General features: G+C 37.4%; 1 protein-coding gene across 2 annotated transcripts; it reads left to right on the top strand.

The window, feature by feature from the left end:
- The first annotated feature begins 293 nt into the window (after positions 1-293).
- Positions 294-23294, top strand: BTF3L4 (basic transcription factor 3 like 4). 2 transcript variants are annotated; one of them, XM_004438553.3, is made up of 6 exons: positions 294-392; positions 3633-3699; positions 7210-7323; positions 18237-18438; positions 19434-19493; positions 20031-23294. In XM_004438553.3, the coding sequence occupies exons 2-6, from the start codon at positions 3646-3648 to the stop codon at positions 20075-20077; spliced, it is 477 nt and encodes a 158-aa protein (XP_004438610.1). In that variant the 5' UTR covers positions 294-392; positions 3633-3645; the 3' UTR covers positions 20078-23294. The 2 variants fall into 2 exon arrangements, with proteins under 2 accessions (XP_004438610.1, XP_004438611.1); XM_004438554.3 differs by lacking the exon at positions 3633-3699 and having other exon boundaries at positions 371-392.
- Positions 23295-24832: the final 1538 nt, after the last annotated feature.

The raw sequence follows: 24832 nt of genomic DNA, 5'->3' as shown, positions 1-24832 counted from the left end.
CCGCACTAGTTGAGTCCGACAGTGTGTACTTAATGCTTAGTGAAGGATATCCAACAAAAGTACACACCCAAACAAAAATACACACTGCCCTTTTATTAGGCTTCCTATAACCTGTAGGCACAATAAAACGTTCAGGAGACTGCAAGCTCCAGAATGCAGCGCGGCCAGCTGCACCTGCCGCCTTTCTACTGGGAGGTGCAGAGCAGGCTGGGATTTGTAGTTTGTATCTGCGTTCCCCGGATAGGCTGCTTTGGTGAGAGGGAGGCGGGGCCGACCGTGTCACGTGGGCCCCGCTCCCGCCGCCGCGGCAGCCGTCGTCTTTCTCTGTCTCGACTGAGGCAGCCATCTTGCTCTTGCCGCGTGCTGGTGTCGGAGGACCTTTCCTGCTTCAGGTGAGACCCCCGGCGGTCTCGCCACTCCACGGCCATAGGCCGCTGCGCACGGTCTCCCCCCGCCCTCTTCTGCCGACACCCGCCAACCGCTTGGGCTGCCACTTCCGCCGTGGAGCGCCGAGTGGGGGCGGAGGCGGCTGGCTTGGCCTGTCGGTTACCGGCGGCGCAGCTGGGGGTCGGCACCTGAGGGAAGGTCCCCAGCACCACCGCCCCCTGTGCAGGCGAGCGAGTCCGCGCTGTTGCCGCCCAGATCCAGCCCTAGGTGGCGGGTGGTCCCCCGCCTGTCCTGTTACTCTTCATTATTCACGACAACAATGCTTTGCGTTTTATACAGCCGATCTGTTGTCATCTCATTTGATCCTCCCACTCTACAAATAGGGAAACTGAGGTTAGCAGCCCCCTCGGCCCCAAGCGCTTAGGACCGAATCCATTCCAGCGCTCTTCACCTCGTAATGGCAGTGTTTGTTTACAAGTCTGCCTCCCTCTCTGAGAGATTCATTGCCTTACCTGTCTTTATAGCCCCATTACACTGCCTGATGCGTAGTAGGCTGTCAGGAAATCGATGATTGACCGACAGGCACAGTGTTACAGCTAGTGAATGGCGGTTTCAACTTCCGTTCCCACGTTTTTTCACTATACCTACCATAGCTGTCCCCTCGGGAGTGGTAACAATAGTTACCAATTTTTGAGTATCTACTGTGAGCCATACCCTGTGCTTGATAACTTAACCTTTAAGCCTTACCTTTTCTAATACAGAAGGAACACAATTTCAGAGAATTAAAATATCTTTCCGAAGCCGTAAGTAGTAGAACCTTGATCCTTCTGATTCCAAAGCCTGTGCCTCTCTTAGAGAAACCCCACATAATAAAAACTCGGGACTAAAAGTTGAGATTATTTTATCGCTGTAAACATGATGTATGTGAAAGTGCCTACCATAATGCGTGGAACATAGCACTCAATAAATATTGATTATAAACTTAGTTAACACCCTTTCTTGAGTCCTTGAGGAAAGGGCTAAAAGATCCTAGGATACCTAAAGAAGAACCTACTAATCATATGGCCTTAGGAAGTATTTCTCCCTTTTGGGCCTGGGAAGTGACTTCTCCGTTCTGGGCCTTTATTTCCAAATCTGTTAAATTGGGAGGGAGGTGAACTGTTTTATTTGTTTATAACTTGTACCCTGCTGCTGCTTGCAGGTATTTGAGGTGGCCTCACGTACAAGATAGGAATAATGGGTACAATAAAGTAAAGGTTGATTGAGGAATAGAGAATTAAACCAGGTGATCTTTGAGTTCTAGTCCAGATTCTGAGCTTGAACGTCTCATCTCTGGTAGACTACGTCCAATCCTGTTACCTACTTGAATTCCACACACCCCAACCTGCTAGTAGACAAAGGACCACCCTTCTTTTTCCTCTACCCCGTTGAGCTTCCAACCTCCCTAAGATGCTTTTTCTCTGAGATACTCCTTAGGAACAAGTTTTTTGTTTGTCCTGAATATCTGGAATGGACTATGTTCTTTCATCTACACATTGATATAAAGAGTTAATTTTGTTCTTGCTTTGTTTCAAACAAGTCAGGACTCTTTACCTTGACTTTTGTCTCTTCTCATCCGTCTCTTCTCTTGGCGATTCTTACTTCAAAATACAGAAGAGTCCCAAAAGGTTACCCTGTGTCTAGTTCTAATATTTTCACTTAGCCCCTTTTTTGTAAAAAGTTCCTGAGGCTTGGAGGCGGGGGGGGGAAGATTCCTGAGGCTCTTTGTTAGTTCACTACACCTTTCTGGCCACATTCCTTTGAGAAAAGTGAATATTGGTCCTTTTCTGTGGATATTGAGTATAGAGATTGGGATTTACATCAGCAAATTTAAGTCTATGGCAGAGTTGAGATTGGCACACACATAGGTCTTCTGGTTTTGTACTCTAATCAAACTTCCTCCTGTAAAAGAGTGTTTTTAGCTTCTTGAGCATTGTGATATAGTGGTGAGCAAAGATTGAGGAATCTAATTCTAAATGTTATTTGGGAACTGGACTTTATTTGGCCTTAAAGCAGAGATATAGACAGGTTAGTGCCTAAGTACAGTGTCAGAATACACAATGGTTAATACTTATATAATCTTTCATTCCCTTTCATATGTCAAATGAAGAAAACAGTATCTTTTTCACCTAAATGATGATTATAAAGAGGTTAGAGAATTGGCCAAAAAAGTTTTGATAACAGCCTTGTCCTTTATTCCCTCTCATGTCTCAGTAATGATCTGTTGATCCACAGAACAAGACAAGACTTTTAACAGTGGCTTTTATTTGTTTATATAGTGTGGAATGTTATGACCCATTATAAACTTAAGAACATTTTTTCCTTAGTAGGAATATCACTGACCAGACTAGGATTCATAACTTTATAATGTTCTTAGAATTTTCAAAATCAAGATTGCCTTAAAAAGCTCCTCTCCCCCTCCTCCCCAAAACTTGTAGTATTAATATAGCAGAGATATGTTTTTCTCAGATTGTGCAGTGAGGCATTTTACCCTGTATGCGAGAATATCTTGACAAGTATGACATACTTTATCAGTGCACAGTATTCAATGAACTCTGTGGAAGGTGCTGCAGAAGTGCTGAATGTCTGGAAATCTGATTCTCTTTCCCTATTATTAACATACCATATGACCTTGAATAGAGGATGTGACTACCTCATATCTTGACAGCTGGACAGCCTATTGTTGAATTTCTTCTTTGTCCAGCTTTTTTCTTTCTTTCTTTCTTTTTTTTTTTTTTTGTCCTCCATTTATGGTTTACAAGAAATACAGAATGTGATTTGGGAAAAAAAAGTCTACTGGAAGGTTGTGCTAATAACATTTGCTAACAGCTCTCTGCTGTAAAAATCTTTGAGGGAAAAAACTGGCTTGCCTGCAGAGATTTTATAATTGGTTAGGTTTTATTGAATGCCCAAGTACTGAATCTTGCTTTTAAGGAGGGATATTCAAATAGGTAACTTTGAATCCCATTCTATTTTCTGTTTGTGTATTCGACTTCTGCATGGTATTATTTAATTTTGGTTCTTTTAATGTCTGGTTTATGAAGCTAGAACAAGTCATTAATATTTATTAAAAATATAGACAGTATTAATATGATCATGGTGGTGATGCATATTGCAAGCTCAGTGAACCAGAAGGTACTGTTGCATAAACAGTTATTTTATTTGGTAAAACAGTGACTTTAACAAATCTATTTTTCCCCCCCTAGATTTACCAACAGCATGAATCAAGAAAAGTTAGCCAAACTTCAGGCTCAGGTCCGGATAGGGGGCAAGGTGAGTGTGGCATAAGAAAAATTGATAGGAGAATGTATTATTACCAGATAGTATTATTATTATTTTGGATTTGTGGCTAAAATCTTTTCAATAATCAAGATCAAACCACATTCCAATTTGAAAATAACTTGTCTAGATCTAAAATAGGTAACTAGAAGACTTTTCTCTCTGATGGTGCAATGGAAATAGCCACCTTTGTTTGAATCCTCTTAACATCTGGTAGTTATGTGACATGAACAAGTTACCCAACCTTGTTAAGCTTCCATCTTTGCATCTGCAAAATAGAAATAATCCTGCATAAGATGCTTCTAAAGATTAGAGTAATATTTATAAAACACCTAACATGGTGTCTGGCACAGAGTAGATGCTGAATAAATGATAGCTATTATGATGTTAGACTCACCTGCAGGGCATCCCAGATGTTAAGGTTACCTTATATTGACTGGATAGACCTACTGCTACAGTTAGATTTACAAGTGGTTTAACTGGAGATGCTCAAGCTGATTGTATGTTTTTTCATTGCTAGGTTTTCCCCTCAAATTCCTACCTATTCTTCTATGTTGGTGAATATGAACCTAAGCTTTCTTATTCCATGTACTTTGAAACCTATGGAAGAGCTAGTTCTGAGCACCAGAATCTTTGATTCCCTTCAGCTCTGGCCCTAGGCTCAAGGAGAATATTCTGCTCTCATCTTTGCCCAATGCAATCTTCGCAAAAGGAAAAAAGCAAGAACAGTACTTACCTCAGACCTGGGGAGGGGGTAGGTAAGAAACTATGTAGCAGCCCCACTATGTCATTTACTTTCATGATAACCACAGTTCCTGGGGATGGGGATAGGAGAGGGAGAAGGGAAGAAGTGATTAGTACTTTGTCCTTTCATAGTGATACAGTTATATGACTCTGGAGTCATATTAACACATTCATGTAACCAAAAGTCACATTGTAGCATCAAGTGTATTGTAATGTACGAATGCAAAAACTAGAGATATTGAAGAACCATAGAATATACCCGGAAGAGCTTGATGCAGCACATCACTATTAAATATTTTAAACGAGGTGGTTGGCACATTCATTCATTTAACTAGTTTGAGCACCTACTATGTGCCGAGCACATAGTAGATAAACAAGGTTTCTTGCTCTTGACACAGCTCAGCTTGGAAGAGACATGTTCACAGTTACACTACAGAATAGTAAATGTTAAAATGAGGTACAAGGTGCTCTTGCCTAGGAGACACAAGAAAGTCATCCCTGAGTTGAGATTTGAAGAATAAACAAGAGTTTATCACTAAATAGTGACAGGTAGACAAGTGAGAGGGTGAGTGGGTAGAGTGAAAAGGGATTGTCATTCTCACACATGCAAAGACACATAGGATGCTGAGATAATACAATGCTTAATGGAATGGCTTGCTTTAGTTTGGTGTAGCTAGAGTTTAGAGTATATAATGGATAAAGAATAGTAGGAAATGAAACAACCAGGTAATATGGCGTTAGAGCATTGTCTTATACCATACTAAGGAGCTTAGGATTTTATTCTGTAGGCAAGGGGCAACTTTTAAAGGATTTTAAGAAGGAAATAAGTCATTTTAGAAAGGTAACTGCTGGCAACGTGGAAAATGGAATGAAATAGTTTAGCGTAGAGGAGAACAATTGAGACGCCATAGCTGTAGTATGTGGGACACAAATTTAGGGATTGGAATTGACATGACTTAATGACAGATGGAATATGGAAGATGAAGGAGAGAGAAGAGTTTAGGATGAACCCCAAATTTCTGGTTTTAGAGACTGGGTATGTGGTGGTACCACCAGCTACAACACTTAGGAAATATAGGAAGAATAATTTGATGGACTGATAAGCTTTTAGACATGTTGAATTTGAGGTACCTGAGGATCCTTTGCATTGAGGTATCCAGCAAGCAACTGAGCTATCGCTGAGGGAGGAACACTTCACAAATAAATGACCATCTATGTAAATAGTCACTCCTAGTCCATCCTTCAGCCACTGAATTTAGTCACAATCTCTGCTGCTACTCATAGAGCTCTCTTCTGCTCCCACCACAGTTGTTGAGACTGAAGCCCCTGCCTACCTTCTATAATGCTGATTCCCTGAGTACTACTGCAGGAGCTACCCAGAGATTGAAATCTCCATTTTTTTCCCCCTTATTCCTGTGAGGTCTCAGAAAGATTTAGCCCTCAAGACTTAACGCTGCTTTTGGTAGTGTTTCAGCTCTGCTTTAGATTACATCTTTGTAAATTGGCCCAGGAATTTAATCCATTATTTTAAATAGTTTTTCAATGGAAAAATATATTTAGAGTTTCAGAGTATCCATTTAGAAATGAGCTTTTTCCTATCTGAGTAAATAATATAATTTTCAACCTGTTTGTTCAGGCCAAAATCCAAGCATGATTCTAGATTCCTTTTTCCCTCATATCCCACATCCAATCCATCACCAAATCCTGTTGGTTCTTCTGATAGGCTGATCTCTCACCATTTCCACTGCCACAACTCCCATCTCTCATCAGAACTGCTACAGTAACTTCCTGGTTGATCTCAGTATAGTTCATTTTCCACAGCAACCTCAGTCGTCTTTTAAAATCATAAATCAGATCAAGTCATTTCCATGCTTAAAACCTTTCACTGGCTTCCTATTGCAATTGGAATAAAATCCAACTCCTGCCCATGGCATTCTATGCTATATGATTTGGCCCTTGCCTGTCTTTCTGATTTCATTTTCCTCCTCCTTTCCTGTTGTTCACTCTGCTTTAGTCATATTGGCCTGCTTTCTCTTTCTAGAAACAACAGGTTTACTCTTGTTTCATTCTGCTTGGATCATTCTTTTCCCTAGATCGTCCCAGGGGTTTCAGGTCAAACGTCACCTCTTCAGAGGGGCCTTCCCTGAACTTTCCAATAACGGAATGCTTTCCCCCCACCCAATACTCTTTATCACTGTGGTGGTGGTGGTGTTTTCTTTATCGTGTTTGAAATTATATAATTTGTTTATATATTTATTGCCTTTTCCCCTCCACTGTAATGTGTGCTCTTTGAAGTAAGAACTTGATCATTTTCATTCCTGGATTCTAGGACCCGGGAACACTCACATAGTAGGCATTTGATTCTTAATTATGTCATAATCTCCAAAGGTTCAGAATATCTTTAGACTTAACTATATTGTCAGGGGCTATAAAAAAGCATTCCTCATAATGTTTGAAAGTTGTTATAAAGCACACTAAATTGTCTTAAAGTTATTAATTATTTTTGTTAGAAAACTTTTAAAACATAATGTGTTGAAATGATAAAAGCTGGTTATTGGAAAGAATAAAAATTGGCTAGAACTGACCTTAAAATATCTAGGTTAGGCTGACAGTCACAACTCTGAGCAGTCTAATTAATCATTACTATTAAGTCAGCAATTTCTTATGTGTGTTTTAGCTAGAGTATTGTGGATAGGAAGACATGTGATTGCAGTTGCCAGATGCAAGGCATGCTAATGCTTCTGTTTGGTTACTTTTCAGGGTACAGCTCGCAGAAAGAAGAAGGTGGTACATAGAACAGCTACAGCTGATGACAAAAAACTTCAGAGTTCTCTGAAAAAACTGGCTGTGAATAATATAGCTGGTATTGAAGAGGTATGATCACTTTGTAAATTGTTAAGTTATGTGGACAAATAGCACATTCACAAATAATTATCCACACTTTTCAAATGTAAAATATCAGTTTAGAAGAATCTGATATTGTCATTCACATGTCTGAAGGACTATAGCTGTTGAATTTGCTCATTGTATAAAATTGGGTGATTGTCAAAAAAATGATTTCAGTAGACAGTTAAGGAATTCATCATACTTTTCAGTCTCAAAGTATTTGCATATATGACAAAATTATGGAACTGCTTTTGAGTTTTAATGTAAAATAAGATTTTTTTCTAAAAATATAGAAATAAAGAAACCCCAAGATTTCTTCAAATATGGTGGACTTTTTTCTTTTAAAACCACCTTTCTACTCTACAAAGTCTCGAATTATTACCTCAGCCAAGAAGCTTAGCAATAGCTTTACATGGATTGGATTTCTTATTAGACCTCTTGCACAAAAATTATTGGTTAAAGTTTTTTAATCATTTTATTATATTTTGATGATACTACTTTTCTCAAATATGAAGCCAAAGAAGGATGTTATTTCAAAAGAAACTCAAGAAAAATTATAATAACATCAACTATTTGTGATTTGTTACTATCTAGATCCATTTCTATCTGGTGATTCCATTTCTGATAGTAACCAATATTTAAATTTTCACTGCCATAAGTTATATTTAATTATATCATTACTATGTGTGGTGCCACCTCACAATTTTTAATAGGTTATTAATGCACATGTGCTGTAAAACGCAGATTAGAAATAATGTGGGGGTAAAGATCACTAATAAAGAAATAGCAGAGTACCAAAGATAAGGCAGTGAAATGGCAAAGTGCCACATGTTCCTACCACCATGCAGATATTCATTAACACATCATTTAAATCGGCTTTGTACACTCAATATCACTATACTGATAAAATGGTAGAAAATGTAAGCCATATGTGTCTTTTTTATCTTCAGCTTGATGTGCCTATACATTCTTACTCTCATAAAGATTAGAACTTCATTTGCAAGTATTGAAATTAAGCATTTTATATGCATTTTTTTTTTCTAAGCTATTGAAAGCTTTTATATATTTTCATTGACCTAAAATAATTTTCAGAGAGATTGTCCTCTTTATCTGGGGTGTATTTGACAAAAAACAAATCTAAGCCTCTCTTAAAAAATCCAAAGCTTGGTAAAAAAGAATAAGTTGCAATAATAGACATGAACTCTGATAATGTTAAACCTAACCTACTTATAAGTGTTTAGGCAATCTTTTTTTTTTTTTTTAAAGATTTTATTTATTTATTTTTCCCCCCAAAGCCCCAGTAGATAGTTGTGTGTCATAGCTGCACATCCTTCTAGTTGCTGTATGTGGGACGCGGCCTCAGCATGGCCAGAGAAGCAGCGCGTCGGTGCGAGCCCGGGATCCGAACCCGGGTCGCCAGCAGTGGAGCGCGCTCACTTAACCACCAAGCCACGGGGCCGGCCCTAGGCAATCTTATATCTTTGCCTACCTCTCTACTCTCTGACTCCCCCACCACCACCACTACCTCAGTACTATTGACATTTTGAACCAGATAATTCTTTATTGTGGCAACTGTCCTGTGCGTTGTAGGATATTTAGCAGCATCCGTGGCCTCTACACACTAGATGCCCATAGCTCCCCCGTCCCCAGTTATGATAACTAAAAATGTCTTCAGACATTGTCACGTATTCCCTGGGGGGCAAAATCACCTTTGGTTGAAAAACACTTCTTTATAGAGAGAGGAAAAGATTATATTTACACCTCCTTGAAGTATAGATTTAACTATGTAATATCTCCAAGGGCATGTTTTTCTAAATGTCTGGTTTTGTTCAGATTTGGAAGACTTTATGGTCCTTATAATTAATAAGACTTTTAGTGGTGGGGTAGCATTAATTTTGTAAATGTTTTATAATGAAGTAAGGAACCAATCAGTTAGCAGTCTTTGATCCTTTCAGAATACAGTCAAACTTGTTATGATGCTCTTCTGAGATCATGGTATTTTTGTAGTTGAAATTGTCATAATAAAGTATTTAATGATAGTCAACACTTAGTGAACATCTACTGTGTGCCCGGCATTTTGCCAAGGACTTGCTAGACAATGGTACATAAGATATTATTCATAGTCTCTGTCCTTTGGAGCTTATAGTCTAGTAAGGAAACTAATTAGACAACTAGACAAATAACCAAATATGTATTATGCCATTTCCACTTCACAATATCCCTTTGAGTTGGTTGGTTATAGATGAGAAAGCTGAGATTTAGAAAGTTAGGTACCTGCCCGAGATCACATAGCTAGTAAGTGCTGGATTCCAGATTTGAACTGAGGTGTGTCAGAACCAGAGTTCATTCTATTTGTTAATTTATCCTGTTTCGGTCTTTTCAGTTGTACTTTCTTATACCCACTCTTGGCCTTTTCTCTCCTCCTGCCCCTCCCTCCTCTCTATCCCCCCAAACCCCTACCAAAGAAAGGGAAAATACCTGCCTTATATCCTGTATTATTGAGCACTTACCATGCAGAACTCATTATTTACACCATTATAGATAAAAGAAATCCGCATCAGTATTTCGAAGGACATTGCTGTTTCTTCTTTTTCAGGTCTTAATGCAGGTGTTATTTCCTCCCAGAAGCCTTCCTGGTAGCACACCTTTGCACATTTGTGCAAAGAAGGATTAGATGCCTTTCCTATGTGCCTCCATAATGCTCTGTATTTACTTTTATTGTAGCATTTATTAAATCGTATTGTGAATTCCTTTTTGTTGATATTGCCAATGCAATTCTAACTTTTTGAGGAGTCATAGCTCTAAAACATCGCACAGAAAATTAATGGTACATAATAGGCACATACACACTCTCATTGTGCCCCCCCACCCTGTGAGTGTGTGTGTATGATGTCTTTCGACCCTCACAGACTAGTTGTACACAGAAAATATGCATAAAGATAATTAACAATGCAGGGTAACAGCTGTAAAATTTCTGAATATTTGAACCTAAGATGGGGAGGAGTTTTACGTTTTTCCTTCTTTCTCTTTCTTTTTTTTTTTTTTTTTTGATGAAGATCAGCCCTGAGCTAACATCCATGCCAATCCTCCTCTTTTTTTGCTGAGGAAGACCGGCCCTGAACTAACATCTATTGCCAATCCTCCTCATTTTTTTTCCCTTTTTCTCCCCAAAGCCCCAGTAGATAGTTGTATGTCATAGTTGCACATCCCTCTAGTTGCTGTGTGTGGGATGCGGGCTCAGCATGGCCGGGCAAGCAGTGCGTCGGTGCGCGCCTGGGATCCAAACCTGGGCCACCAGTAATGGAGCGCGCGCACTTAACCGCTAAGCCATGGGCCCAACCCTTTCCCTCTTTCTTAAATTGATTTTTTGAGAACCAAGATATTTGTACTTTATATAACACTTTTCAGATCTAAAATAATTTTTTTTTAGAAATATCTAGTACATATAATCTGGCTTGCCTCAAGCATTATGTTTTGTATTACTATATTTAAAAGTAGAATTTTTTTTTTTAAAGGAAATGATGACACACATGGTTTAAAAACAGCTTCTTGGAGGGAAAAAAGAAATTACTGCATTAAATGTGTACATGAAAACATATATACAGTTTTCAGAAACACCAGGATATATAAAAACATATATGTCTTAGAACAGAAGAAACATTAATTACAATTTTGTTATTTTTAATTTGGGATGTTTTAAGCTTGTTTCAAAGTGCTGAAAACTCTGAGGAATATACGATCTTCATTTTTTGGCAGTTTAACTAAAGCAGATAACTTTTGAAAAGAGAAGGCATCATTGCCATTGTTGTAAAACAAAAATAATATTACTATGTTTTCTGTACTTAGATCTTCAAAACATCAAACAAGGAGAAAGTACTCAGTTTGATGGATCGGGAGCAGGAAGATCAGTGATGGGTTTCACAAACTCATTGAATGCATTTTTGCCAAGTATTTTTGCCAAGCTTACTTTCTAGGCTCTCAGTATTGGTGATTTTTTTCCCCCTTTCAAAGCTTAATTTATATCCTATTTAGAAAATTTAAAAACTGAAGGACTATTTGGATTAAGACAAGCTTCTCTGGTCTTTTTTGTATTCATTAGTTTGTTGATTTGGTGTAATAAATTATTACCATATATAGATTTCTTTTATATGTTGCCAAAGACAGAGAAATCGAAAGCTGTCAAAAAGTCAAGGGCAGGGGAGTGTCAGAGACTGTTTCATACAGAAGCCTAGTAAATAACCAGGTTGTAGGAAGGAATTCCTAGGCAAACTCTGAGAGTGTAATCTAGAACTAAATTTCTGAAAATGTTTTATGTTCTCTGACATTTGAAGATATTTGGATGTGCTTCTTATTTGGTAATCTAGTTGAAATACAGTGACAGTGCTGTCACCTTTCTTCCCCTGATAACATAAGTCTATCAACAATTAAGTAATATCTATTCCATTTCTCAGAGATAATTGATTTTATCAGATTTATTTGGTAAGAAACATCACCAAAAATCTGAATCTCTGATTTAGATGGCCTACTTGCTTCATAGAGTCTTACACTCAGAGGACAGCTTTTATCTTAAGTAGGGTATAATTCTGCCTCTATGGAAACTTCCCAATCTTTCCAAGCCTATTAATCAACCCTTTCTCTGTACTTCCACTGCCCTTAGCTGAAATTGCTCTCCTATAAATACATTTATCATTACAGCCTCATATTGTGGGGTATAATGGTTACTTATTAACCAAGTAGTCTGTTTTCAGTAGATTATAAGAGTCTCATAGTGTGCTGACTCCCATGATAAGTTTGTTTTGGGCCTATTAAGTTTAAGAGGTACTGATTGTTCTGTAAGAAGTTAGCCATAGGGAGCTGGAGCTCAGGAGAAAGCTTAGGGCTGGGAATGTAAATTTCATAATTGTACACATAAGTTTTACTGTTTGTATTTTTCTCTTCCTGGTTCTTATTTTTCCTGAACCACTTGTACAGAAGGAGGACCAAAAGTTATTAATTGACTCTTATCACAGTTCCTTCTTCTCCAACTAGAACCTCAAGTGCTGATGGGTAGACAATTCTGAGTACAGGAGAGTAAAAGGGAAGCACCATGTCCCATTCACCTTATCATTCCACAGCAGCCTTTGTCTTCTAAGATCCTGCTTTTTTGGCTTTTTGTTTTGTTTTTTACTATTTTTTTATTGTGGTAAAATATATATAGCATAAAATTTGCCATTTTAACCATTTTTAAGTGTACAATTCAGTGGCATTAATTATATTTACAATGTTGTACAATCATCACCATTATCTATTTCCAAAATTTTTCATCATTCCAAACAGAAACTCTATACCCATTAAGCAAAAACTCCCTGTTTCCGTCTCACCCGGCGCCTGATAACCTCTAACCTACTTTCTGTGTCTGTGGATTTTCCTGTTGTAGATATTTCATGTAAGTGGAATCATTCAATATCTGTCCTTTCATGTCTGGCTTACTTCACTTAGCTTAATGTTTTCAGGGTTCGTCCATGTTTTAGCATGTATCAGAAGTTCACTCCTTTTATAGCTGAAGAATATTCCATTGTATGGATAATGCCACATTTTATCCATTCATCTGTTGATGAACATCTTTTGTTTTTAGAATAGCCTTTTTGCCCCATCAATATAAAAATATATTGTCATTGTGGAAAATTCGGGGTATACAGAACATATGAAGAAGATACTAAACGTTCAGTCATAATCCCACTACCCAGAAATAACTACTATTAGTCTTGTATTTCTTTCCTATCTTTATATGCATATATTTTTAACATATCTGAGACTATAGCTAGATGTACAATTTGGAATTCTTTTTTTCCCCAAATAGCATTATGTTATAAAAATTGTTTCATATCATTAAAAAACTCTTCTTAATCAACAGTCTAGATGTCTACATATATTGCAGTATATGGGTATCCCATAGTTTAACCTTTTTTTATTTATTTACATTATAATGCTTTGGTAATAAAAGAATCACGTTGGACTTTTATATACATAAATATTTATCTTCATCTCTGATTTCCTTCAAATAGATTCTTGGAAATGTAGTTACTGGCTAAAAGAGCGTGAACATTTTTGGAATTCTTCATCCATATTGCCAAGTTGCTTTTCAGAAAGGGTATGCCATTTTACACTATCTATAGCAAAGCCGTAGAGAATCCATTTCATCAGACTTGCCACCAGAGCATAAGAGAAAATGATCCCAGCATATCATATAGTCTAATGACAGCTGTTAGCTTTAGCTCATATCAACAATAATAGGTTATGCAGGTGCTGAGCTTGGAAGGATTGAATGTGAATGATACTGACTTATGGGAGTGGGCACAAAGCCTGTAATCCTCAGGCTTTTGTAATTTGACAACGCTTAGCCTCACAAAACCCCAGATGTGCCTTATTCTTACATGCCTTTTTCTTAAAATGTCTGTTATTTCACCCCATTAAGATAGAGGCGGAAGGTAATGAAAGATGAGTTTCCTGATAAACATTTAAGTGCCACTACATGCAGGAAGGAGTGGCAGTAAAACTTGATTTTAAGACAACTGTCAGGGGCTGGTCCCGTGGTGTAGTGGTTAAGTTCGGCACGCTCTGCTTTGGCAGCCCTGGTTCGCGGGTTCGGATCCCGGGCATGGACCTACACCACTCATCAGCCATGCTGAGGTGGTGACCCACATACAAAATAGAGGAAGACTGGCACAGATGTTAGCTCAGGGTGAATCTTCCTCAGCAAATAAATAGATAGATAAATAGATAAATAAGTAAATACATACATACATACATACAAAAAAACAACTGTCAATTCTCAGAACTGCAGCTAGCTGACCTAGTGGGGACTTGCATACAAAAAGAAAAAATCACATAGCAGAAGAATTTAAACCTCCTCTCTGAACTGAGAGGGCAGTTATCAGCAAGAGCTATGGAGTCAAGTATATCTTTGTGATAGCCATAAAAAACTTACTGCTGTGTAGGAATAAAGTGAGCATCAGATTTACTAGATAGAAGGCTGCCGTGATTAATATACATGACCTAGTGGGAAGCCAGTGAAGGCAGAGGTTACGGTTTTGATAGCAGCATAATGGGGCCACCCAGCAGTTGCCAGGAATAACTTAAAAATGGCCCTGAATTCTGTAGGGCACTCAGGCTGATTCTGAAAGGTCAGAACGATAGGAAAAATCAGGCCAAAGATATAGCCCAGGAGGTTCTGGACGTCTTCATTGGGGGCACTACTGGTACTATTTCTAAACCTTGAGATGACCCCTCATCTAACATTTGGGGAATTGAGGTCTGACAGCATCTATGATTTTAGAATAAATTATACAGGAGGTGTTCATTCATTCAGCAAATTTGAGTGACTGTTATGTGCTGGATACTTGGGGGCATACTATGTCTAGTAAGGCATGGTCTCTCATCTCAAGGAGTTCACCTTCTAGTAAGGTCAAAGACTTAACAAACACAATTATACAAGATAATTCTATATAATTGCAATACCCATGAAGTGCAGATGGTGCATAAACCACCTTAAGTTTTCACAAAGAAAGAAGCATCTGACCCAAGTCTTGGATAAATGGGAATTTTCAAGGTGGAGAAGCAGGAAAAGGTTCTTCTAAACAGTGAAAACAGCATATGTAAATGCATTAGGCATGGGAGAACAAAATATTTTCTGGTAACTACAAGATATGTCAGTATTGTTAGAGCAAAAAATAAGAGCAGTGGCATCTGACATTTTGGACTGGGGTCTCAAAAATGCCTCCTCCTCCATAGCTCAAGTAGCATCCTTTACCTTCAGCTACCTGTTAAGTGGAAAAAACATTTGGACATAAAAAGGATGTTTGATTGATTGAAAAAGGGACCTGAGTGCTGGTATAGTAGCTAGTTTATTAATACTCTTTTTACTTGTCTGCTCCTTGTTCTTATACTGTATATAGATTGTATGACTTATTTAAACCAAACAGCAGTAAAATCACTGGAAGAAGTGAAGTCTCCATATGAAATGCATACAATTTGCTTTGCAAATTTAAGTTCCTTATCCCTTCTTTTGCCTCTAAAAGGGTGAGGGAGGTGTCTAACTGATCTTGCTCAGCCCAACAATTCATCCTTTGATAGTTTCTGATAGCTTGTGTCTAGGAGCCTTATATAACCGTGTCATTTGCTCAGTAGAGAGGAAGGAATGTTAGATAGAAATAAAATATTCTGGCCTTTTTAACTTTTGTTATTTCATTCTCTCTATTCTAAAATTAACTAAACTCTCCACCCATTTCTGGACTTTTCTATTCATGAAGCTGCATCTTTTATACAACCCCATTTAAAACAACCATTAATAAATTTATTTCTCTTTCACAGTCTGAGATGGAATTCATATTGCTTTTTACACTAAACTCAAACAACATATTTGAAACTACAAAGACCTACATCAGAATGTAAAATATGACTTTTAACATTTAGCCTTTGGAAAAGAAGCTTGAACAGAAGGAAAATTCATGAATGTGTTTATTCTTTTTGGCCCCATTTTAGCCTCTTATTTTTTTTTTTAAATATTACTTATGTTGTTCTGTTTATTTATTTATTTATGTATTTATTTTTGAGGAAGATTAGCCCTGAACTAACATCTGTTGCCAATTCTCCTCTTTTTTGATGAGGAAGATTGGCTCTGGGCTAACATCCGTGCCCATCTTCCTCTACTTTATATGGGACGCCGCCACAGCATGACTTGATAAGCGGTGCATCGGTTTGTGCCCAGGATCCAAACCTGTGAACCCCGGGCCGCCGAAGCAGAGCGCACGAACTTAACTGCTACGCCACTGGGCTGGCCCTTAGCCTCTTATTTATTTATTATTATCCATATATCTGCTGTTTTTCTTTTGCATTCTCCATTTAGTCTATATTCAGAGATAAATAATTCTCTGGCAAGCTTTCATGGGGCCACAGAATTGAATTTTTATAGGCAAATAAACATTTTAAGAATGGGAATGATGTCGTAGGAAGGAAACTAAACAGAAAGTTGAGAAACGCAGGTTCAAGTCCTGGGTTTACATGTAACCAGCTATTTGTCTTGGAAATGTTGGTTAACCAAGGGCTCTCGTGTTTAGTGTTTATTTCTTCAACAAGAGATTTGAACTAGAAGACCTCTAAGCTCAACAAATACATGGCCTGACTTTTTTGGAACAATATTGATTTCAAATCTCTTATGACTTTAGTGTCTATAAATAAAAAATATCTCAAATTCCAATATTTGAGGCTCTTTTCACACCTGGAAATATTGTAGAAATCCTTTACTAAATTATGTGATTTGGAAAATATAGTTGTACCATGTCTTTATTTTTTTTCCCTATACTAAAATTATGTGATTCTAGGGTAGATCCAGAGCAACATCCCATTTCATATCCACTATGCCACCTCCTTCTCAAGCCATTCCTCTCCCAGATTTTCACCTACTTTAACATTAAACTTTTCTACCTAAACTATAATTACCCTAAGAATTATGTAATTTATCTGTTTATAAAGTTAATATAAATTTTTAACTCATGATGATATTTATTCAGAACAGCTGGATTGAATGCTTACTGTGTGTAATATACATAATAGAACCGTAAGTATAATACTGAGAGAGGGAAGGGTATAGAATTGAAATAGTGATTTTTGTCAGAGAAAATTTGGGAAATTGTGGGGTTTAGTTACAATTTTCCAGGGGATTTGCCTTTATTTTCTCTGTGTTCCAGGTCTTGCCTGAAATTTAGAAGCCCCTTTCTTCCCCTTCCTTTCTGGTGCTGTCTATCAGTGGTGGTGATCACCTCTGAGGAAGAAAAGCCCACTTCCACTGACCATGGAGAACACTCAGCATCTCTGCTTGATTGTGACAAGGGCAGTTTTTGGATGGATCATGAAATGCTTCTAAAGTAGCCAAGAGTTAACCCTCCTAACCTTTTTATATAATAAGCATGTTACCACCAAGGTAACTTCCCAGTGGAATCAACTGCATAGTGGAATCACATTATTTACACATTTAACTTATGTAAATTTAGCTCTACTAAAACACAGAAAGAAAGTGCACGAATGAGGGAGAAAAATAGATATTTTAAATAGCGCATGTTCAACCTTGCTTTTCAGTAAGTCCCAGGCAGTGGATGAAATCAAATCTGAAACAGTCGATTCATAGTGGTAGAAGCTATAAAAAGAATGTGAGGATGGTTTTCAAGTTTTCCTATGAATTGATAAAGCATATTCAGGTGACCAGGCAAGTGGGTGGGAGAGCTTTTTTGACTTTTACAAGGGTTATTGCAGGTTGTTGAAAAGCTACATTTAAGAATTAGAGGAACTGGCAAATCCTCTATGAAGAATGACATGATGAGAACAAGTTAAAATTTTTATAAATTTACTAAGTGTTCAAAGGAGTGCAACACCTGATTGATTAAATTTCTGAGTGTTCTTTATGGATTTCCAGTGGTTATTTTTACCATACACTATTACCTACTTACAACCTGTCCCCTAAATAAGATGCTAACCCACCAAATGGTATCTGTACTGATTTAGTTTGATAGTATAAATTGAGTAAGACAGTGGGTAATTTCATTAAGAAGCCAATTCTTGGCTAGTAATTCCATTTTTTTCCTAACTGTGGGCATGAACTTCTTTCTCATAGTAGAAGTCTTTGAATTTAAAATCTAGATTCTATAATAAAATGACTATTTCTTGACCATCCTAGTAATTTGTGCCATCTATATCATTTTACTTTGTTGCTAGAGTCTTTTTCCACCCGTATCCACTGCTTAGATGATTACTACCTTGGGATTGCATAACTACCAAGTAAAACAACATAATTGGTTAAATTGTTTTTTAAATAGATAGTGCTTTTAGTTGTACCAAATATGTGAAGTTTTTCTTCCGTGATCATACAGGTGAACATGATTAAAGATGATGGGACAGTTATTCATTTCAACAATCCCAAAGTCCAAGCTTCCCTTTCTGCTAACACCTTTGCAATTACTGGTCATGCAGAAGCCAAACCAATCACAGAGATGCTACCTGGAATATTAAGTCAGCTTGGTGCTGACAGCTTAACAAGTCTTAGGAAATTAGCTGAACAGTTCCCTCGGCAAGGTAGGTATTTCAGTTTAGTACCTCCTTCCCTCCCCACCTTAATTAAAGAACCTAATGATTTAAAACGTGTCCCATTTTACACTGGAAAGATGTGCCTGTATGTAAATTTTACTTTTTATAACGTTACTTGTATGCTTTATAAATTTTTTTTTTATTTTTTATTTTTTTTTTTTTAATTTTTTTTCCCCCAAAGCCCCAGTAGATAGTTGTATGTCATAGCGGCACATCCTTCTAGTTGCTGTATGTGGGACGCGGTCTCAGCGTGGCCGGAGAAGCGGTGCGTTGGTGCGTGCCCGGGATCCGAACCCGGGCCGCCAACAGCGGAGCACGGGCACTTAACCGCTAAGCCATGGGGCCGGCCCATTCATAAATTTTTGAGTTTGTTTATCTAATAATTATGCAGTGTGGCATATAGAATATTCGGATACATTTTGGTAGTAATATAGAGTTGAGAGGTAATTATGTAAAGGGAAAGTGTCAGGATCTGCAGGCCACATTTTATAAACAGTTAATTTGACATTCACTTCTGACTAATGACAACAAGAAGATAGTGTTATCACAGAACTATATTTTTGTTTAATATTGTTGATTGTACAATACTGTTGTATGCAGCAACCATAAGTTCTGAATTTCCAAAATAGTGCTGGTTTCAGATGTGTCTTGTCACCCCTAAAAATCAAAGAGCCTATTATTTCACTGCTCATACTGCCATAGCTAGATACCTTCTTATACCAAAAGAGATGGAAAAAATCTTGAATATTGATTTTTGATTTAGAGACTAAATTAACCATAATGTCTTTTTATTCAAACTCATCTGAATTATTCCATTTTGCATGTAAATTTTACTGCCCATTGAAATTGCCAGCTGTATTTAGTGTATATCTAATAAAGTTAAAGTTTTATTGATTGTAGTATTAAGTAAAAAATATGGCATTATAAGTGTTCTGTAAAGGTCTTTGTTCTCAATGACTAATTTTAAAATAAACTTTTTGTAGTGTTGGATAGCAAAGCACCAAAACCAGAAGACATTGATGAGGAGGATGATGATGTTCCTGGTAAGTGACATTTCTTTAGTTTTAAGATTTTAGCATCCTGTTTGTCTCATTTAATTCATTACACAATGACTTTCAGTTTTTTATTGATGGTTAGCTCATGAATTTAAATTGATTCACAGTGATGTGGATACGATCTAATGAAAAAGAATAAAAGCCTTCCTATTTAGAACTTAGAATCAGAAATTGTCACACAAAGCTCTGCTGCCTGCATTTATTGGATTCACTGTGATTATAAATTTGCATAGTTATTGTTATAACATTTCTGTGGGAATTATGATTGACATGAAAATGTCGTTCACTTTAATAGTTTGCACAGAAAAAAAGACTAACGTTTCCTTAGGATTACTGTTTTAAGCAAATAAATGAAACATATTAGTGAAATGCCACCAGTTCATTTCTGCCTCTTGTCCCGTATGTTTTCAGGCTAACTCTAGTAGCAACAATTTTGTTTTTATTGTTTTTATTTTAGAAGTTAGGAATTTCATTTACCTCTTTTTCTTTTTTTTGTATCTTTAACTCATTTACTTTTTTTTTCAGATCTCGTAGAAAATTTTGATGAGGCATCAAAGAATGAAGCTAACTAAAATCTTTTCTGGTTTTTGGAAGCTGGCATGGACTAGATTTAACAAATCAGCTATGTGGTTCCAAAGTTTTACAGACACGGAGAACATCAACTGTTACTAGTTCAGTAATATGAATATTTTGTATATTAATAATGCTGTTTGTTCAGCATTTTTTGGTCATTTGATTTTGCATTTTGCACTTCCTCCCAGGATCTGTTCTTTTGGTCAAAATACGAAGTATTGGTGCAGTTTGAGGGTGTTTTGGTTTTTGATTCTTGTTTTTTTGTTTTTTTTTTTTTTGTTGGGGTATTTTTGGTGTGTGTATGTGTATGTTTGTGTGTGGGTATGTGTGTATACAGTGGAGAGCAAATTGGAAAACATTCTATTTATCCTCCTCCTTCCCCCGGTAGAAATAAAACAAATCTTTACGTTTGTTACTTTTTATTTTTTTCTAATAATGCACAGAATTAATGAAAAGTGAGTATCTTGGATTTCAACTCTAAAGAGACTTTACCGTTGGAGGTTTGGTTTTAATTTGCTTGGCTAACATTTTTCATACATTTCTCTGAGTTTGAAATGTCTTGAGATATTTTGCTACGAGCTTCATGCTGGTGTAATGGTTAGCATATCTTGGGTGTAGTTGCCTTAGATTCGCTTAGCTAGTCAGACCCAGAAGAATTTCTTCTACTAGCTTTCTTCCTAAATGCCTTTTTCTTCTCCTCTCCTTTTGGTCTCCAAATGGCCTGGTCAGCCTCTGGTAATGCTCTTTCTCATCTTGCACCTAGCCTGAGAAGGATTTCTCCGTAAAGAGTTAAGTGAGTGCCTAATCCCTCTTTTTGTGAGACTTTGTTCCCTCATCTTGAGGAACAGCAGCTCCATCTCCAAATTTTTATTTCCCCCTTGATTTTACAGTAGATTTCAAACTGGAATAGCTAGCATGTGCTTGCTAAATAATTTTATGCCAGCCTTATCTTGTATCCTAGCTGTTCTTAAAAGCAGGTGCAAAAATGCCTCTTTCTCAGCAAGGTTGAAATTGGGAATGTCCTTTTGAATGAGAAAAAAATAGGCCATAGACTCATCCCCTAGCACAAATGGGGATTCTGTGAAATGGTAGTGGCCCCAGGAGGATTTCTTCAACTACTCTCCTACTCTTTGGCCTTGAACCTACCTCTGGATTGGATCTTACTATTGTAGCTGCTCACAGTATCTTCCTGCATGCTTAGAGTAATGCTTTGGGGGAACCACTGATAAAATACAGTATTTATTTTTTCACCTCCTTTCAGAGGACTTGGAGGTAAATTGCATTCATTCATTCAAGTTTCCCTCTTGCTGTCTGAGGATAAAAGCTGGCGTTTTGCTATATCAACATTTGTTATAGCCAATATTTAAGGATAAGATTTAGAAAATTTATCATTTCCTGGCCCATCATCAAACTATGGCTTAACCTTGCAGCATATCAACTTTTGTTTCAAGCTAGATATCTTTATGTGATATCTAAAGTACAAGACCAACAACATATCAAGAGATCTATAGACACAAAGGCAAAGGTCTTGTGTTTTTTTATCCAGAAACCTCATTTTATAAATTTGTTCATTTTTCCTGTTTTATATAATATATGGACCTAACTATAAAATAAAGTAACAAAATAACAAAAGAGGATTATTTCCTCTTATGCTTCTCTTATTGTTGTCTACAGAATTTCCTTTTGTATTTCCCCTCTACTCCCCACCCCCAAGTGAATTTCAGCCCAGTCATTATTTGAAATAATGTTTCATCCACTGTTAGATCAGTAGCTCTACAGTCTACATAGTCTAGAATTCTATTCCTCTGACTGTCTCCAAGGGGCATATTGTAGGGCAGAGACAGTTAGGAGGACATGAAGTGGTTAGAGACATATAAGAGATAGTATAATGAATGAAAAAATGAGCACTTATATGGAAGTCAGGAGACTTGGGTCCTAGTCCAGACTCTGGCATTAACTATGTGACTTTGGGCAGGTCACCTAACCACTCTGAAATTCATCATCAGTCAAATGAAATGTTTTAAAATCTTAATGTTTCTTCTACTCCCACAGTTCTGTGAATCTCATTTCTGAAAATTCTCAAAGAGGTGATTTTATCATCTTTTCAGAGATGTCTGTTTTTATCAATACCAAAAAACGTGTGTGTGTATATATTTCTTCCACTTTTTCCTTTTTTTGTGTGTGTGTGTGTGTGTGTGTGAGGAAGATTAGTCCGGAGCTAACATCCGTTCCCAATCCTCCTCTTTATGCTGAGGAAGCCTGGCCCTGGGCTAACATCCATGTCCATCTTCCTCTACTTTATATGGGATGCCGCCACAGCATGGCTTGATAAGTGGTACATAGGTCCGCACCCAGGATCCGAACCTGCGAACCCTGGACCACCGAAGCAGAGCTTGCAAACTTCACTACGCCACTGGGCTGGCCCGTCTTTTTTCTTTTTGATCACATTTTAACCACTCACCCAGAGGAGCTCTGGTTAATATCTCCTTTTATCCTGGTGACAACAACTCTTAATGACTAGCCTCTCGTGTGTGCAATGAGCCAATATTCTTTTTTGTTTTGTATTTTCATACCTTTCCCTTTCCTCGACAAAGCATATTAAGATCCTGACTCAACCCAAAGAAATGTTCCTGCTTTCAGAGTGAGTAGGTATAGGTAAGAGTATGGGTGAAACTTTTGTAAATTGTAGTGTTCTTGGTATAAATATGAATTATGTGGTTTTTTTAATGGATGAAGTAGTTACTAAATATGTACTTCTTACTAAGGTTATGTATTGCCAAGATAACTGTAGAAACATTTTCTGGGGAAATTCATCTTAAAATTTTGGGATAATTCAAGAAATGTCTGCAGAAAATTGATTTGTGGTCTTAATTTTTGTGGTTAGTCCCTCAAGTTTTTGGTTTTTTTGTCAGTCCTTTCAGTTTCTGTAAAGCTCCTCATTTATCTGTTTTGGGGAAGCCCATAGTAAATAGTTGGGACCTTATATTTGTTTTATCCTTTTTTTTACTATTAAGTAATGGTTTAAGAATACATGAAGCACCTTGATTTGTTGTTAAGTAATGTTTACGGGATTCCATTAAATTAATTTTAATAAGCCTATCAGGTTCTTGTGGAAACCCATATTGGGATGTATTTGATTTATTTGTTTGTTTTAATTTGGTGTTTAACTCTTAAGTATGCTATATATCCTTAAATAAAATATCATGATGAGACATAGTATGGTATAGTAGGAAATACACAGGTTTTTAGATTGATCAGTTCCATTACTTACCAAGCTATAACCTTCCCAACAGGGCTGCTGCAGTGCACAACTCCAGGGGTCACCATTCATATTTGTTGTATTCTAGGGGTGCCATTTTCATAGAATACAATGTGAATAATGCCTCTGTAAGAGTGCAATGATGGCCTTGCTCTCTGAGCCTGTTTCCTCCTCTGTGAAATGGTGCCTGAGTCAAACAGGGTTTCTTAGAACCCCCTAAATGATTAAAGTGAAGATGAAAAATGATTAAAATGTCTTATCTCCCAAGCCGTGGCAGAAAGGAGCTCATGGTTCTAGGCATAGCAAGGCTCCATTCTACACTGCCACCCTCCTGTTCAACCTGTATTGCTCTGCCACAGAGTTTGCCTGGATTATCATAGCCTCCTTATTGATCTTGCTTATGATTCACTCCCTCTAATCCATCCTCTACACAGGAGCCAAAACTATCTAAATTTCATATCTGAGCATGCCATAGCCTTTCACTTATGCCCAACATACCATTCTGTTTCAAGCTTCCATTCCTTTGCACATATTTTTAGTATAGTACAATATTAAGATTTTTTAATTTTCTTTATACTTTTCCCATCTAGATCATGAGTACCTTGATGGCAGATGGTGTGTCATACATCTTTTATCCCCAACATCGAGCATAGTGCCCAACATGTAGTCTACTCATGATCATAATAAATAACACTAAGTTGAATACAGAGTTATTTCATTTAGGGGCCGGCCCCATGGCGTTGCAGTTAAGTGCGCGCACTCCACTGCTGGCGGCCTGGGTTCGGATCCCGGGCATGCACTGAGGCACCATTTGTCAGGCCACGCTGTGGCGTCGTCCCGTATAAAGTGGAAGAAGATAGGCACAGATGTTAGCCCAGGGCCAGTCTTCCTCAGCAAAAAGAGGAGGATTGGCATGGATGTTAGCTCAGGGCTGATCTTCCTCACAAAAAAAAAAGTTATTTCATTTAACTTGCAAACAGTCCAGTGGGGCAGATATTATAATCCTACTTTTAAAGAGGAACAAAAAATGGTTTAGGGAAGTTGCCAAAGGTCACACAACTGATTGGTGGGAGAACCAGGATTCTAATCTAGGTCTATCAAATTCCAGAGTCTAAACTCTAAACATCACCCCACACCACTCAACAAATGTGTATTGAAATGAAAATTATGTGTATGTGGCCTCTAGACAGATAGTCTCATCAAATATCACTCAATATTAGCCTGAAAGTCAAACCTATCTTAAGAATTATTCAGCTTTGAGGGTTTTTTGAAGTAGGATTTGTAATTTTTGTATATATTCAGGAGTTAACTTTTATAAACTTAATAATTGGATATTTTGCATACCTCGGACAGGATCTTTGATGGCAGTATTTGGACAAAATTTTAGGTTACACATGTTGATCTCCTCGACAGTGGTGGTTCTTTTCAAAATTTTGCTACCTTTTAGGCATAGCTTGTCAAAGAAAATTATTCTATAAACTTGAATTTATCCTGC

The sequence above is a fragment of the Ceratotherium simum genome, chromosome 22, assembly GCF_057802395.1.
Source record: "Ceratotherium simum simum isolate JZ-2026a chromosome 22, ASM5780239v1, whole genome shotgun sequence".
Lineage (NCBI taxonomy): Eukaryota > Metazoa > Chordata > Mammalia > Perissodactyla > Rhinocerotidae > Ceratotherium > Ceratotherium simum.
This window is presented reverse-complemented; position numbering and strand designations above follow the sequence as displayed.